We start from the raw sequence: 17,698 nt of genomic DNA, 5'->3' as shown, positions 1-17,698 counted from the left end.
CTGATAACCTAAGTGAGACAAAGAGAAATTAAAGATGCTTCCAAAGTTCTGGGTATACTGGAAGAAAAAAAAAGACTTGCTACTAATCGAGATGGCAAGAAGTAGTTTTGAGAGGGTGAAAATCAAGACCTATTTTAGACTTGTTAAGTTTGAGAATCAGACATTCAACTATTGGATACATGAGTTTACAATTCAGTGGGTAAGTCAGAGTTGGAGATGGAAATATGAGCTCTTACCTGGAGAGAAAAGATAATGACGGCCTGAAGTCTCCCTGGGTCCTAGGTCATACCAAAATTTACAGAAAATTAAGTATTTATTTAAATAGCCTTGATACATTCAGAACCATAAATCACTTGATACGTTTGCCCTTGTTTCATTTACTTAGTCATACACCTGAAAACACAGCCTAAGCATTAGGCTTAGCATTAGGGTTGGAGAGTAACTACCAAAGGAAGAAAATCTGAAGTTGCTAGAAATTTCTTTGAAATCATTAAAAAAACTGAAGAGTCTAGATTAATACATACAAAAAGATTCCACTATGTGGTATACATTAATTTTTCTAAAATACAGGGAGAATATTCATACAATTGCATAAAAAGACCTGGGTTACCGTGTTAGCTCTATTTCTAGGCTATTTCTAGTTCCACGGCATGCAACTGTTAAAAGATTTTTACTGTTTTCTGCACCCTAGGGAATAGGCAACACTAAGAATTCCTAAACACAGGTATATTAATTTTATATAATTGCCATTTAGAATGCACCCAAGATGTTTCCCTAAAGGATGCCAAATGCAAATGTGTCCCCAAGTGCCCCCCAAAAAAATCATACTTCAATAAATGTAAGATGCTGCCATTATTCAAAGATCCTAGAATAATTCTTGGGTAAAACCAAGAATCCTTCATTATCTATTTTGTACATCAAAACTCATAAAATTATGGTATAATAAACCTGGACCTACACCTTACTTAACTACTACCTGGTTATGGCTTCCACAGGTACAGGAATTTATGAAATGGGGACAGACCTGAAGACAGAGCTGTTTTACAATGATTATATCTGGAAACTTAGACACCGTTATCAAGACACCATGGTAGGTTTAATTACCTGCTATTGTACCTTAATATAATCAAGTTAAACAGTATGACAGCTTGCTGAATTCAACCAGAACTTAGAAGAGTTACATCTGGAATCTTGTGGCACATATCCTATCTCACATTCTTACCATTTTCTTTTTTACTACAATATGGCAAGCTTGATCTACTCTTTTCTAGTCTTTACTATGGATTCATCCCACTAATCTACTAAGATCTCTATAAAAAACATTTATAATACAGGTTGTCCCTAATCCTCAACTGCTTTATACAATGGTTCCTCAACCTCTTGCTTTCACTAAAGCCTGGCTTTCCCAAAAGGCACTGCTTACCTTGCATCCCTTTTATGTGAGGGTTTCATAGACAAGTAAAACCTGTTTTAAGTCCACTACTATTCTTCTAATTCCTTGTATTTAAAACAATGTCCACCGAAACAAAATAAAACACAACACAAACACAACTTACACTTTAGAAATCATATTATCTATCTGAATCTCTATCTCCTCTCTTCTGGTAAAGTATACCCATATAATAAAGGTTCTATTTTGCCCCTAGTTATATCACTGGCATCCTGACCTCCAGGTCTGTTTTCACGATCTATCCCAACACTTTAGTCCCCTCTCACCCAAAATACTTACTTGACTTTCTTCAGAAACCTTCACCTCCTCTCTATGCCAGCCAATCACTACTATAGGCATATTAAATACCCACCCCTGATCATTATCATCTATCCTTATAAAAATTTCACTTACACTAAACTATCTCTCTGACCTATCAAGGCTTTTTATAACCAGTCTAACACCTCTGTCTGGCACCACAATGTATCTAATCATGGCCATCACCAATAACTTATAAATTCAACTTACTTCAGTGTTAGTTAACAACCTATGCACATACCACTAGTAGCTCCTTCAGTGTTAACAACCTATGCACATGCCACTAGCACTTCCGTCCCATCTGCTCTGCTAAAACCCAACCTTGAAATACCATGCCTCTTTTCTGGCTATTAAAGAAATTCTTTAACCTCCAAGTATGTTAAGTTCCCTAACCTCAATTAACCACTAAGTAGCAAGCGACTCAATAATATTTGGTCTACTTCTTCACCTATTCCCCCCAGTCACTTTCCAAGTGTCCACAGTCTTCTCAAATTCCCTAATCAAACACTGTGTTTCACAAAATCCTATTAAAACATGTTTCTTAAAAGTCACATGCTCACAAAACTAGAAAAAAAAAACCACTGCATTAGGATGGCGATTATCAGAAACATATAATTACAAGACTTGACAAGAATGTGAAAAAAGTACAGAGGCTCCTCAAAATATTAAATAAAGAATTACCATATGACCCAGCATATCCTCTGGGTGTATATACTCAAAGAATTGAAAGCAGGGTCTCAAAGAGATATTTGTGCTGTCATGAACATGTCATGAAAAGTAACCCAAGTGTCCATCAATGGGTTAAGGGATAAACAACATACGTTATATACACATACAACAGAATATTATTCATCCTTAAAAAGGAAGAAAATTCTGACATATGCCAGAACATGGATGAACCTTGAATATACTATGCTAAGTGAAATAAGCCTCACAAAAAAGACAAATATAAATGATTCCACTTACATGAAACAGAGCAGTCAAAATCATAGATAGAAAGTAGAATGATGGATGCCAGAGGGTGGGGAGAAAGGGAAATTGGGAGTTATTGTTTAAAGGATACAGTTTCAATATTGCAGGATGAACAGAGCTGTAGAGAATCTACACAACAATATTAACGTACTTAATACCACTGAATCGCACACTTAAAAATAATAAAGATTTTACATGTATTTTACCATAAAAAAAAATATGGGGGAAGAAGGTTACACGGACACATAAATTTGAGAAATACATTTTTACAATCCCTTCTTGGAGATTCACAATGTATATCTCACCACTTTAAAGTAATTCCACTATTTTCAGTAAAGAAACCTGTTTAATTCCGCAGTTCCCAAATTTATTCAATAACTGAACCTCCTTTTCAAGAAGTGTCTAGTGTCATTTCAAAGGAAAAAGAAACAGTAGTGTAGCAGATCTATACAAATTTACTGAGAAAATACTCCAGGTAAAAATGACCTCTGACTGGGGCACCTGGGTGGCTTGGTCAGTTAAGCATCTGACTCTTGATTCTGGCTCAGTTCATGATCTCATGGTTCATGGAATCGAGCCTCATGTCAGGCTCCATGCTGCCAGTGGCCTCTCCTTGGGATTCTCTCTCCCTCTCTCTCTGCCCCTCCCCAACCCTCTCTCTCAAAATAAACTTAAAAAAAAAAAAGACCTCCACTTCCTCCATTCTCATCTGCAAACACATTTAACATCACATATCCAACTTTATATCGTTCTTCTAGTTTCAAAAGATAGGGGTCTTTGCTCTTATTCAAAAGCAATCCCTATACCTTTATTCATTTCAACACTTACTACCTCAAAAATCTTGCTTCAATAATTACCACCTTCCTATTACCTTATTATATTAAATCTTCAATTCTTACAACCAGTCACTGAGGTCTTAAATATTTCACCTTCTAAATATTTTTCTTAAATCCAGAGAATGTCATCTTAAATTCCTATTATCCCACTGCCCTTCTTAAGGCTGTCATTGACTGAACTCCCAAAGCCCTGGTCACCATGCCACCATGGACTTCTCTTCACGGACTTTCTCTGCTGCCAAAACTATTAAAAACCTAATCTAACAAGGCTACTACTCCTTCCTTAGCAAATTCTTTATTGAGTTCCAGAATTTATGAGAGACAGGCCAAGGCCCTTCACATAGCATGCAAGGCCCTTTCTATCAAATGTTATTTTTCACTTTCCTGCTTAAGATCTAAAACCTTAACTGCCTATTGTTGCCTACACTCACTATACAGCTTTATAACCTAATCCATGCTTCTGCCTAGAACAATCCTGCCCATGCTTCTGGCTACCTAACTACCAGTTACATTTCAAGATTTAATTCTGCCTTCCCTGGCCACCCCTATTTCCCTGTCACCTGGATTAGGTTCCTTTTGAATACTTAGATAACCCAGTATTCCTTTATGTTCCTGTTGCATCCTCAGTATAACTCTACCATAAAGATGATTTCCTTCTGTGTCTTTCATAGTGAGTAGACTATAAAAATTATTTGGGTTAGGGACTAATTATTATGCATCTTTGTAGCCACAAGACATCACCAGCTGCTTTATATATAATTGTATTTAATAACTGTCAACCTGAACTCTTTCCCCTCTCTATTTCTCTACAATGTCTAGGTGACCAAAAAGACATTAGAATCCAGGACTGTACAATTATTCATTTCAAAGTAGAAATCTATTGACATGTTACCAAAGTTTAGAAGCATTTATTTGGTAGGAAAAATAGTAGGCATATTGTTCTCTCCCAATTTATTTTTAAATGTATTTTTCTCTTATAACTGGAAATTATTTTCAAATAATATGGTACCTTTAAAACAATCTAGGGTCATTTAAAAGACATCACAGCCTCAACCAAGTTACACTTACATTCGGCTAGCTTCGATGTCGTCAGATTGAGGTTCTCCTGGCGATCTGTAAAATGCAATTGAGGAAAGTTAAGCAAAATATTCCAGATTCCAAAAAGGGCAGACATATTATTTTAGGAGACAAATTTGAAAACAAGGGATTTAATTGTTAACAGTTTTAAAAGTAACTAAAGATTTCAACAGAAGAAAAAAAATGATCAAGTCAGACTGCCATTCAACACGTTTTTTATAAAAGCTGGACTAATAAAAAGAAGTCAGCACATTGTTTTTAAGGAAAACTGTAAACACTATATTTAGATATCAACATACAAAGCAATATATAATCATAATTATTCATAAAGTCAAATATTTATAATAAAAACATACAATTATGAAACTTTCTACAGCCAACTACTGGTTATCCACAATATCAAAAGTATTCACTGGTATTCACAGTCCCAAATTATATTTAGATCAGGTGTCAGCAAACTATTTCCTCGGACAATAAACTAAGGCTTGGGTCAGTTGCCTATTGTTGTAAAGTTTTATTGGAATACAGCCACACTCATTCATTTATATATTGTCTATGGCTGCTTTCAAAACACAAGAGCAGAGCTGAGAAACTCTGACAAGGATATATGGCCCACAAAGCCTAAAGTATTTACTATCTGGCCCATTAAGAAAAAGTTTGCCAACTTCTGCTCTAGATAATTCAAATTTAAATCTAATAGCCTTGGTGAATTTTGAGACACTTTAAGTCAGATTTACCATTCTAATCATAATTATCTTGGTTCAACAATGAAATTAACCTTCTCTGAAAATACACTGGCAAGATATACTACCTATCAAAAGTGTACCAACCTGGGATATTAAAATTTTACTATAATTGTGAACTGACTTCAGTTATAAATAGTTGGCAGTTACACTAAAAAGTCTTTTATTTTCATTTTGAGATATGAATCAATTTTGCCTAATCCTACCATGCTGTTAAAAAATTCTTATTATCCTATTTGGTTTCATAAACAGTATTATTGGTCAATGTATACTAAGATGAATCAACATAAATTTGATTTCTAACACTCAAATTCTCAAAATTTTTAGAGATCAAAAGCTAAATTTACAAGATGACATTATAAGGACTTAATTTGTGAATTTATCACTGACTTGAAATTTCTAATTTTGAACTTTAACAAAAGAATCTTAAATTCAGAGTCACCAGCAAAAAAAAAAAAAAAAGAAAAAAGAAAAAAGAAAAAAAAAGAAAAAGAAAAAGAAAAAGAAAGAAAAGGAAAGGAAAAAAACAAAAACAGTTTCCCACATTTCTTAGCTTTTAAAAATCTCACTTCTTTCCCAGATTTTCAAAATTACCCCTCACTGCAGTTCATTCAGAGTCCAAGAACAAGAATGCCAAAAAAAAAAAAAAGAAAAAGAAAAAAAAAAAAAAAAGGACTCCAGCAGCTCAAATATTTTAGCTCCTCTTTGCAGTATATTTACATTTTTCAATTTTGCACAAAGTTATATTAGAACTAAAAATTGGGGCATGCTGGAGGTGGCAGTGACTTGGCACTGACACAAATGCAAAAATTTCACTCCACCCTCTCCCCCAGGGAGCAAGCAAATCACCTTTGTGACACACCTGGTCTCCACCAGCCTTGTGGGTAAGTACCCCAAGATTGCTTCCAAACTTGTTTGTATGTCTCAGACAGAAGAGCTAAAAACTGATGATAACCCCATGTACCAGCTGACTCATTTTTGAAAGTGCGACCCTCCAGCATCAGATGTCATACTGTAAGGAGGCAGAGCAGGCTTGCAAAACAAAAAATAAACCTGCTGGCACTAAGGGAAGAGAGGCAGATTAGAAGCTTTCAAACATGTAGGCGGCAAAACTTTCAAAATTAACAGGGAAAGAGAAAGAGGGGAAAAAATGAGGACACAATGACAGGAAAATTAAAATACTACTGCAAAAAGGTAAGACACAAGCAGGAAGGAAAACAAATCCAAATCTTAGAAGCACAATATATAACTGGTACAAAGTTTTGAGAAATGAGATAGACGTTAAATACATTATCAGATGGTAACTATACTCTGTTTTCCAATCTCTGTTCCCTAAACAAAAGAGTATGTAAACATCAGCATCAAACTGTCAGCAAATTATTATATAGTTAATATATATTCAAGTAAGCTACTAAAAACTATTTATAAGTCAAAGCAAGTAATTTAAACCAATTCAATCTAACAGAAGAATAAAAGAATAAGAAAGGATTGAAAGAGTGTTACCCTAAAACAGATCTAGTTCTCTTAAACACGGTTAGCCCAAGTTGTTTTCTACTCAAAATGGAAATGGTTTTTTTAATTAAGAGAAAAGTGAATGTACACAAAACTAGTAAACACTTTTCTTGCAATAAGTAACAAGTAATAGTACATGTTTGAATAAACATCTAGTCATTATGCTTATATTTCTGTAATATTCTAAATAATTTACCAAAAAAAATCCTAAAATTAGAGGACTAAAATTGTGACTCTCAAAACTATGAATTATCTAAGATCTAGCATTAGTTTCCAAGCTTTACTTTCGTCACTCAAGTGTCTTTACTCATTACTGTCAAGTTTTTGGAAGTAGGGATCCAGTACATGCTCAGGACATAACCCAAGGGGAGAAAAAAGAAAAAGTACGGACTTAAGTTAACCTAGTTTGTCACATCAACAAACCAGAAAAGACATTTTAAAATATACAGTACCATTAGAAAATAGAAAATAAACCTTGGAGGGTCTCAATTTTCAGTCTTAATATGGATCACAGAAAACTAATCAAAAAATGCCTACTAATCTAGATACTGCTGCATAAGCTAGAACATTGAAATGGAAGCTCACTTCCAAGAATAATTGTCCAGTCTGCAAGCCACTCCTTTTACCTCCATAATATCCTCTTGGAGAGGAAATTATACCAGTTTTACTGAAGTTGTAAAAATTCCTAGGGAAGTATTTTAGTTAAAACTCTCACCACATAAAAGGCACATCTTTTAAAATGCACATTGAGAATTTTTTTACAGTTTTTATAATGTTCATAACAACATGTTTATTTAAAAACTTGAAATTTGGGGGAAATGCTTTCTTATTTACTTATACAAATAGATCTGGGGGGAGGAAGCAGAAAATATTTTAGGAAGGATATTTAAATGGAGAAGCACATTAACACTTAGCTCTACTATTTGCACTATTCCTGCCAACTATACATTTTCTTCATTTCTTACAGCACATATCTTACTTTACAATAACAGCCTTTTAAAGGCTGTAAAATAACATTCAAAATTACCTTTTACAAGCTGTGGCCATTCGGTGACATCAGGGTGATCACAGCTTTGAGTCACTGATTAAAAACAGGTTGTCACACCAGTCTAGCTGCTAACTTGATCTGAGCGTAGGTTTAATAACTCTAATAAATTAAACAAATCTTTAGTTAGAACACTTTAATATATAAATCCAATTCATTGTTCAAAAAATATTCTTTAAAGCTTCAAATCAAGTGTCAATGCAACATTCATCAGAAGAGTAATTATAGAAATGCTTTTAGGACTATTTTCCAGCATTATATTTTTCCCTTAAATGATCTCTTCACTTGAGAAAGTGTGGTGATAATCTCTTGTACTTTTACGGAGTGTTACAGTTTACAGGGCATTTTTGGTCAATAGTATCTTGTTTGAGTCTCATGACAACTTTTGACTCTACCTAATTAGGGCAGATACTACAGTAAGAATTTAAGGAAAAACAAAAACAAATTAAGCAGACTTAGAGTGATTAATTGACTTGCCCAAGATTTTAGAATTAGTGCTAAAGCTAAGATTAAAACTCAGATCTACTGACTTCTATCCAGGATTAGAATTTTTTGGTTTGATTTAATTTTTACTATACAGAGTTTCATAATTTCAGTATATAAAAGATTCTGAATATGGATTGAGAGCCCACTATTATGGCAACTGTTTAAATGAGACTAACAGTCACAAAGTTTTCCATTGTAGCCAAATGCTTAATGGACAGTTACACACACACACACAAACACACAAACACACCCGAAAGTCTAGACCTACTTACTCTTTTAAATAGGGTAATCTTATAACATTAGCCCCAACCCCTTGTGTACTCCATGAAATAGTGTTCTATTCTTTCTCAGCCATAAATCCACTAATATTCAATTCCTTGAAAGAGACTGGCAAAATATAAAAACATGTTCTCCTCCCTCAACCTATTATCTTTTGATCCCCTTATTTGGCCTTACCTCAACTTTCTTGATTGTCATGGTTCAAATTTATAAGGTGTCCTAATCCTATGTAGTTATGGCAAAGACATACATCTGAAATATCCCAGTATTGAGAACTCATCTTGTGCAACTAATTTTCCTCTATTTGATTTCCCTACCAAACTGTATATCCAGGCCAAATCCAAAAAGTGAACTAAGAAAAAAATGAAAAAATTAAGAGGGAGACAAAAATACGCTTGACAGTAAACACCTCTCCAAAGTGACAACAGACAACCTCAGAAGGCGGTTACCAGCATGGACCCAGAACCCAATATAAAAAAGTAAGGTATCTGAGAATGCTGAGAGTTGAAATATCAATGCTTGAGTCCATACCTCTACAGCAACCTATGAACTTGGGGTTCAAATTCAGATAAGGGTGAGGGTTAACCTTAGTATATACAAGTAACTTTACAGGACTCCAATATATGGGACTTATAATCTCTGGAAAAAATAAACCATTTTCCCAGATTTCCCTATCATAGCCACCTACCTTCTAATGACAGCCTAGAACATTCCTGAGGTCACATGAGAAAAAGGCAATGGCATCCCTGAAATGAACAATGTTGAGTTCATTTCATGAACAATGAGGAACCCTCGAGTTCCTTCTGATTTAGAACACCCAAAGAAGTCTAACTTTCCAACCTGTAAACATAATAATGAGAAAGGTAACCTCTTGAGTGATCAACTGAGGTAAATTAATTCATTAAAGAGGTATGTGTATTTTGAAAATTACTGAGTCAAATTCTCTCTACTGGTCTCCTTTTATATGAGGTCCAGTGCTCAAGAGAGCACAAATGGGATCCAGAGCCAATCTAGAATTCAGGTCCTTGTTTGGTCACTTACTAGATGGCAACTCTTGGGCAAGTTCCTTAACCATTCTGAGCCTCATTTCATCTATAGGGAGAACTAAGATAATAGTAGTGTCTGTTTCAGAGGGCTGTCCTGAGGATGAACCAAAATATTAAACTGCTCAAAACAGTGCCTGGCACATAGTAAGAGCTTAACAAATGGAAGCTATTATTAACTCACAACCTAACAGCCAAACCTGCCTCCTTCAATCTTCTCATGCATAAGATTTCACTTCTCACAGCATAATAACCTCTTCTAACTTTTTCAGAATCTCACTTATGTCCCTTATAGTCTACCTGGTAGCATTGTGATTTAGCACCTAGCCCAATGCTTTAAAAATGGCGGGCAGTCAAATTTGCTGAACATATTTGTCCTTATTCTAACTATGACATTAAGATATGCATGCAATTTTGAATTTCAAAAAATAAAACAGAAACATACCATATTTCGCCAAACTTCTGAAGAGCTGGTGATTTCTAAAATCAGGTTCTTACAGATTTTTAACCTAAAATATAAAACACCTCACTCAATTCTTTTCACACAACTGGATAAACTAAAAAAAAAATTTCCCAAGTTCACTTTTTGTAATATTTACGAATATCCAAAAACATACCAAGAAACAAGTGCTATTGCCTTAATATTATATGACTTAATGAGTCATATTTTAAGTGCAATCCTTAATGCTATTGCCAGGATGCATGCAAAGGTAGTTAGACAGGCCCTGTTGCCTGAGTGCTTTCAGCTGCAGGGCCATGATTCCAATATTCATCCACAGAGCTTAGAGCTTGCCATTTTCTTTATTCTTCCCTCCCTCCAAAAGGGCTGAATACATGAAAACTGTTTGACTATATGCCTCTGATTCCTTCAGATACCTATAGCAATTTAGCTGTAAGTAAATGTACCTAACACAGCAGATGCTCATAATATGTAGCTCTGTTAGGTACATTTACCAACATCTGTCTACTACCCCCTAGACTTGCAGACTTGGACAGCTTCTTTCATATCTGAGTCTCAGGCATCAGGTTGTTGTGAGTTTTAAAAAAAAAATGTTTTTATTAAGTATATAGGACAATGCTACCTGGCACAAAAAAAGGAGCTCAATACATGGGAGCAATGATTATTTCTTAAATCAAACATGTAACATGTCTATCAAAACTTAACTCCTCCAAAAAAAGACAAAATAACTTGACCCCATCAAAAAAAAATTCTGAGCTTAAAACATGCACCCAAATAACCACTGTAAATTCTTAACTCATTGGCATTTCTCAGTAGAATAAGAACTGCAGTCTTTTAAATCATTCCTTTGACCATATATGAAGAAACCAACTACCAAAGATTAATTAGGAAACCCACAGGGGGCTGAGGATGGGGCAGGCCAGGGTGACTCATTCAGTTAATCATCCAATGATTCTGGCTGAGGTCATCATCTCAGTTTGTGGGATCAAGTCCCCCATGGAGCTACTTGATGTCAGCCCAGGGGCTCACTGGGATTCTCTCTCCCTCTCTCTGCCCCTCCCCTGCTCACTTGTGCTCTCTCTCTCTCAAAATAAAATAAATATACTTAAAATTTTAAAAAGACACCCAGCGTTATAGGCTGATGATTAAAAAAAATGAATACATGGCATATAAATATGTTTTTTATTAACTAAGTTTTAAGACCTTAGAGAACCAAGTCTCAATCTATTCAACAATAGAATCCACTGGGGAAATCAGTAAAAAATGGATATTTCATATTTACTTTCAGACGGTGTTCAGTGCACAAAGTGGAGGGGCATGAGTCTGTATTTTTAACATACATTTCAGGTGATACACAGATCCCAATCTGAAATACCGTGCTTCAGAAGATTGGAAATACACAATCATAGGGAAATATACCAAATCTAGAGTGATACAGGATAAGAGAAACTGTAAGCACCAGAAATGACAGTCTTTTTGCAAATTTAACCATTAGTACCCTAATACCAGACCTAGTGCGTTTATTTTATTTATATCTGTGTCCCTCTCCAACAGAAAGCCCAGTCTAATAATCTAAGAATAAAAATGCAATCTACCCTTTATCCATCTACATTCATCTGCCCCTCTAATATTTTCATTTATTCCTAAAATGGTCCATCTGTTCTCACACTCAATATATGAACAACACATGTATACAAGTCTATATATTATTACTACATTTGTTATGTCCTTCATCTCCTCTTCAATAGCCTATTTCCTTCACTTCAAACCTTCACAGACTACCTTTTCTATCATTTTTTGTTGGGTTCCCTCACCACTTCTCTTCTCCTTTCAACCATGGTTATGATGTCTTAAATTTGTGGGTAAAGCTACTTGTTGACACAATTAAGCTTTGTAAATTTATAAATTTCACAACTGACTAAAGACTTTCCTCATCCATTCTGTTGTCAGAATGTTTAAATACTGCTTTCACATAGTACACTCCACATAATCCCCTCAACTCCATTAACCCCTGAGTACCTTATACTCCTCCCTTTAACTGCTTGAAAGACCTGAAAACCATTACTTCAACTGCTTATATACAAAACCTTCTACCTATTGACATTTTTCTTATAGAAGTGATCATCATTGCTGTGTATTCTAAATCCTATGGCCTCTAATCATTTGTTTCTGTAGTGCTCCATACCAGTACTCCTCATCTCCACTGGCTTCCATTATGTTGTACCCAACTACATTCTTCTACCTGTGACAGCAACTAGGTCTTCTACTAGTTCATCTTCCTATCCCTCATTCTTGGTCACTCTTCAAGTTTCCTACACTAGCCCCTTTTCTTAACCTAAATTAATTCCCTGTGCAATGCCATCCATTTCTATAGCATCTCTATACTTAGGATCCCTAACACTATATATTTGAGTCTTTATCTCTCAAGTTGTAAGCCTGCTACTCTCAATTACCACTGATACACATACACTCCAATGTATCATTAGCGTATAATTAAACTCTTATTTCCCAAAAACTCACTCCAACGTGCCTAATCCTGCTGTCCTTCTAGCTACAGAATGAAAAAATTGCTGCCATTCTTTATTTTCTCCCTTTCATTTTATTAAGCCTAACCACTGTGTGGGTTGAAACTTGTTAACCTTCAAATTCTTAATCACTCAAAAAATGTCTATTAACTGAAATTAATACAATGTTATACGTCACTTGTATCTCAAAAAAAAAGTGTAGTAGATTTTGAGTGCATATCAAGTGGATAAAGACACAGTGGTAAAGAAACTAGACATAATCTCTTGTCCTCATGTGATGGGCAAAATGGGCACAAATAATAAAAACCACAATAAATAACGTAATTGCAATGCATAATTGTGTTGTAAAGGAGAAACACAGGATGTGGTAAGTGCATACAGAGTTCTGACAATCTAGGAAAATAGGGAAGGCATTCTTCATGAAGTGACATATAAACTACGCTCTGAGGCATAAGCAAAATTTATCACAAATATTAAGAAAAACCCTGTGAGGTAATAGTGGCTCTATCAGCTCAGTCTCCCAAATTGGAAAATTATGGAAAATTTATTTATTATTAATTTTTAAATGTTTATTCTTGAGAGAGACGGAACATGAGAAGGGGAGGGAGACACAGAATCCAAAGCAGGCTCCAGGCTCAGAGCTGTTAGCACAGAGCCTGACGTGGGGATCGAACTCACAAACCATAAGATCATGACCTGAGCCAAAGTTAGACACAACTGCCTGAGCCACCCAGGTGCCCCTGAGTCATATTTTAAAAATAACTTTAGAAGAAGGCTCCTTCTTTCCTAGTACAGAAAACTGCTCACCCAATGCTACTACTTCTACATCAGAAATCCCCCATATTCCAAAACTACCCCAATTCTTCCTTTGCTGGCTTTTAGTTGCTTTCAGAGTAAAGCCAAATTTCCCAAACATTTCAGATCAAACTATATAAAATTTGACCGAAATATGCCAGTCCAGACTCTGGATCATTCATTTTTATACTTTTAGTTCTTGAAGATGTTCGCAGAATAATCATCTTACAAAAGAGGAAGTTTTCTGTTAGAGGACTTGCCTTAGGTCCTTTTACTACTAAATAAAAGATTGTGACTGAAAACCAAGTTGTCTGTTTCTAAAGACAATGCTCATTCCTGTGTACCACATTTCTAACTTATGAACAAATTGTATAAACTCTATCTTTGTAATATCTCGTTTTCTTTTTTGCCCCCTGCATATCAAGAGTACAGACACTCATTACTTCATCCCATTTGCCTTTATCTTTTAGTCCCTCTGCTAGAATATCTTGCTAAAACCCCAACACTGACTATATCACTCTGAAGCTCAAAATATTCAATGCTTTCCCAAAGCCTACAGAATAAATTTCAAACTCCACCTATCCATTCATACAACACTTACTGCCCACTATATAATTACCAGGTACCTGATTATCTAGTCCCATCACTGGATTACTGGTTATTACATAGTGACCATCTTTATTTCTGACTTCCACGTTTTTATTTCTCAGGACATTTCACTCAGAAATACTTCCCTATCCTTTGCTAACCTCCATCCCCCAGCAATCTACCATACCCTGTTAAAAACTTTTCATTCTAAAGGTTGTATCTCATAGGGTTCTCTAAGCTCTTCTGTAAATGCCCACTGTTTTTGGGTCTTACTACATCTAATACCATTTTAAGTAACTTTTTAATTTCTATCTTATATTTATTATTTTCTACCTTAAATTATAGCTATCTATGTACATTTGTCAGTGCCTGTACTTTTAAACTTGCTCATGGTAGGACTCAGCTTATCCATATTTTTATTTACACAGTAATGGAAACTATGTTCTCTTGACACCATACCTCCATTCTGCCAAAAAAAAAAAAAAAAAAAATCAGGATCCACTGCTTGAGGAAGAATTTTGCACTAGTTCCAAATGGAATTCATGTATAAACAAAGAGTATCATTTCTTCCCAATCAATGCAAATTTAATCCACTGCCAATTTAATAAAAATGTTGAAGACCAAACATACCAAAATTACCAAAAAAATCCCATTTTCTAATAGAAGAATGTCTTGTTTTCCCAAGAAATTTGTTTTACCAGAGATTAAACCATAAGATAGTAAACAGTATAATTAAAATCAGTACAACTCTTAAAAAAATTGGAGTGTTTACTAAAACTAAATATAGGCATACTCTAGGACTTAAAAATTCTCCTCCCAAGTATACAAACAAATGAGCATGTATTTAGTGGAATGTGTAGAGTAGCAATACTCTTAGTAGTCCCAAACTAAAAGTGACTGAATTATCGGTCCATCAACAGCAAGATGAATAAACCATGGCATATCCCTAAACTAGAATACTATAAACAACTATTATCAACTACCAACGACACAATAAGCAATGTGGATGAATCCCAAAAATATGTTAAGGAAGAGAAGCAAGACACAACTAACTAGTGTGATAGATTCTAACTATATAAAGCATAAAAACAAGCAAATCTAGTCTATTCTATTCTAAGTCAAGATGGTAGCTTCTGGGAAAGGAGAGAAGGTAATGAAAAGTATAAGGGGTTTCAGAGAAGCTGCTGCTGTCATTTCTTGATCTGAATTCTGGCTAAACATATGAAAGGTCAATAAGCTATGTGTACATTTTACGTGCACTTTTCTGTCTGTATATTGTATTTCAATCAAAAGAGTAATTTAGGGGCACCTGGGTGGCTCAGTTAAGCGTCTGATTCTTGGTTTCAACTTAGGTCATGATATCCCAGTTCGTGGGATCAAGCCCTGCATCTGGCTCTGCATCGACAGAGTGGAGGCTTCTTGGGATTCTTTATCCTTCTCTCTCAAAATAAATAAACTTTTTTTAAAGTTTATTTTAGGGACACCTGGGTGGCCCACTCAGTTAAGCGTCCGGCTTCAGCTCAGGTCATGATCTGCGGTTCGTGAGTTTGAGCCCTGCATCAGGCTCTGTGCCAACAGCTCAGAGCCTGAGCCTGCTTCCCATTTTGTGTCTCCCTCTCTCTCAGCCCCTCTCCTGCTCTCTCTCTCTCTCAAAAATAAAGAAACATTAAAAAAAATTTTTTAGTTAAAAAAAATAAAAGACACAAAATCCAGTCCCTCAACAATAGATTATTACAATGTCCAGCATCCAATAAGAAATTAATATGCGAAAGGAAAATATGACCTAGAATCTACAGAAAAACCGGTCAATGGACCCTGGAATGAAAGAACTGATTGAACCAGTAGGTAAAGACTCTCAAATACTATTATAAATAGACTCAAAAATTCAAAGGCCACATGAATATACATATGGAAAACACAAAAACAAATCAATTGGAAATTTTAGAAACTAAAATTTCTGACCTGAAAACAGTATCAAATGGTCTAACACACCTGTAACTGGAGTCCCAGGAAAAAGAGGAAGAGAAGTTATTTTAAAAATACAAAGAAGTTGGGGCGCCTGGGTGGCTTAGTCGGTTAAGCGTCCGACTTTCACTTAGGTCGTGATCTCGCGGTTCGTGGGTTCGAGCCCCGTGTTGGGCTCTGTGCTGACTGCCAGCTCAGAGCCTGGAGCCTGTTTCAGTCTGTGATTCCCTCTCTCTCTGACCCTCCCCTGCTCACGCTGTCTCTCTCTCTCCTAGAAATAAAATAAGAAACATTTTAAAAAAATAAATAAATAAATAATAAAAATACAAAGAAGAGGGGCGCTTCGGTGGCTTAGTCAGTTAAACGTCCCGACTCTTGATTTTGGCTCAGGTCATGATCTCACAGTTTGCAGGATCAAGCACTGCAATGGGCCCCACACTCACAGAGCCTGCTTGGGATTCTCTCTCTCCCTCTCTCAAAATAAACAAACCTAAAAATAATAATTAATAAAGAATAAAAATACAAAAAAGAAATAATAGCTGATTTCTTCAAATGTGATGAAAACATAAATGCCCAGACCAAAAAAAAACATCAAAAAAAGAAAATTTCAACAAATCCCAAGCAAGATAGTCACAAAGGAAACCAGTGATATAGAGAAAATCTTGGGGCTCCTGGGTGGCTCAGTCAGCTGAGCATCTGACTTCGGCTGCGGTCATGATCTCACAGTTCGTGGGTTCAAGCCCCACGTCGGGCTCTGTGCTGACTACTAGCTCAGAGCCTGGAGCCTGCTCTGTATTCTCTGTCTCCCTCTCTCTCTCTGATGCTCCCCTGCTCATGCTGTGTGTGTCTCTCTCTCTCTCAGAAATAAATAAAACATTTTAAAAAAATTAAAAAAGAGAAAATCTTAAAAAAGGGGCCAGAGAGAAAAGACATTATGTACAGAGGAGAAAAAAGAGAAGCGGAACTACAGACTTCTCATCAGAAACAAAGGCTCAAAGAGAAACACGTCAATCTAAAATTATGTATCATGAAAATATCCTTCCAAATATGAAGAGGAACTACTATACATCTACCAGAATGGCTACATCAAAAGGACTAACAGCTGTAAATGTTGCCAAGGACATAGGGTAACTGGAAATTTCATATGCTGTAGGTAGGAGTGTAAAACGAAACAAAACTGATTTGGGGGAAAGACCTGGTATTATAACTACCCTATAACCCATAATCACATTCCTAGGCATTTAACCAAGAAAAAAAGATAAATATATCCACACAGAATTTCATATAATTGTTCAATGAAGCTTTATTCATAACAGCTAGGAACTGAAAACAGTATAGGAATGAAGTTACAAACTGATACATGCAGCAATATAGATGAATCTCAAAAATATTATGCCAAGTAAAATAAACCTCATACAAATAAATACTGATACTATTCATATGAAATCCTAAAGCAAGCTAAACTAATCCAGGATGGAAGTAATCACAACAATGGTTGATTTGGAGGAATGATGTGGGGACAGGCACTGACTAGGAACGGTATAGGTTCTGTAACTTGATAGGACTTTGTGTTGCAAAGGTGTACGTATTTGTCAAAATTCATGGAATGGTATACGTAGCAGATT

General features: G+C 35.5%; 1 protein-coding gene across 4 annotated transcripts in view; it reads right to left on the bottom strand.

The window, feature by feature from the left end:
• Positions 1 to 17,698, bottom strand: part of UBE3A (ubiquitin protein ligase E3A) — a 100,340-nt gene that overhangs the window by 64,071 nt on the left and 18,571 nt on the right. Inside the window, exons 2-4 of one of the 4 annotated variants that reach the window (XM_039218638.1) lie at positions 10,186 to 10,249; positions 7,915 to 8,034; positions 4,624 to 4,668 (exon numbers count right to left, since the gene is read on the bottom strand). In XM_039218638.1, the coding sequence (XP_039074569.1) occupies positions 4,624 to 4,668; positions 7,915 to 7,934 (65 nt within the window). In that variant the 5' untranslated portion in view covers positions 7,935 to 8,034; positions 10,186 to 10,249. Of the gene's footprint in view, positions 1 to 4,623; positions 4,669 to 6,237; positions 6,421 to 7,914; positions 8,035 to 10,185; positions 10,250 to 17,698 lie in introns of those variants that run through there. The other 3 variants (XM_039218639.1, XM_039218642.1, XM_039218640.1) reach the window with 3 other exon arrangements.

Source organism: Hyaena hyaena, unplaced genomic scaffold (genome assembly GCF_003009895.1).
Source record: "Hyaena hyaena isolate Hyena2069 unplaced genomic scaffold, ASM300989v1 scaffold_771, whole genome shotgun sequence".
NCBI classification, from domain to species: domain Eukaryota; kingdom Metazoa; phylum Chordata; class Mammalia; order Carnivora; family Hyaenidae; genus Hyaena; species Hyaena hyaena.
Note: the sequence above shows the minus strand (reverse complement) of the source record. Positions and strands in the feature narration are given on the sequence as shown.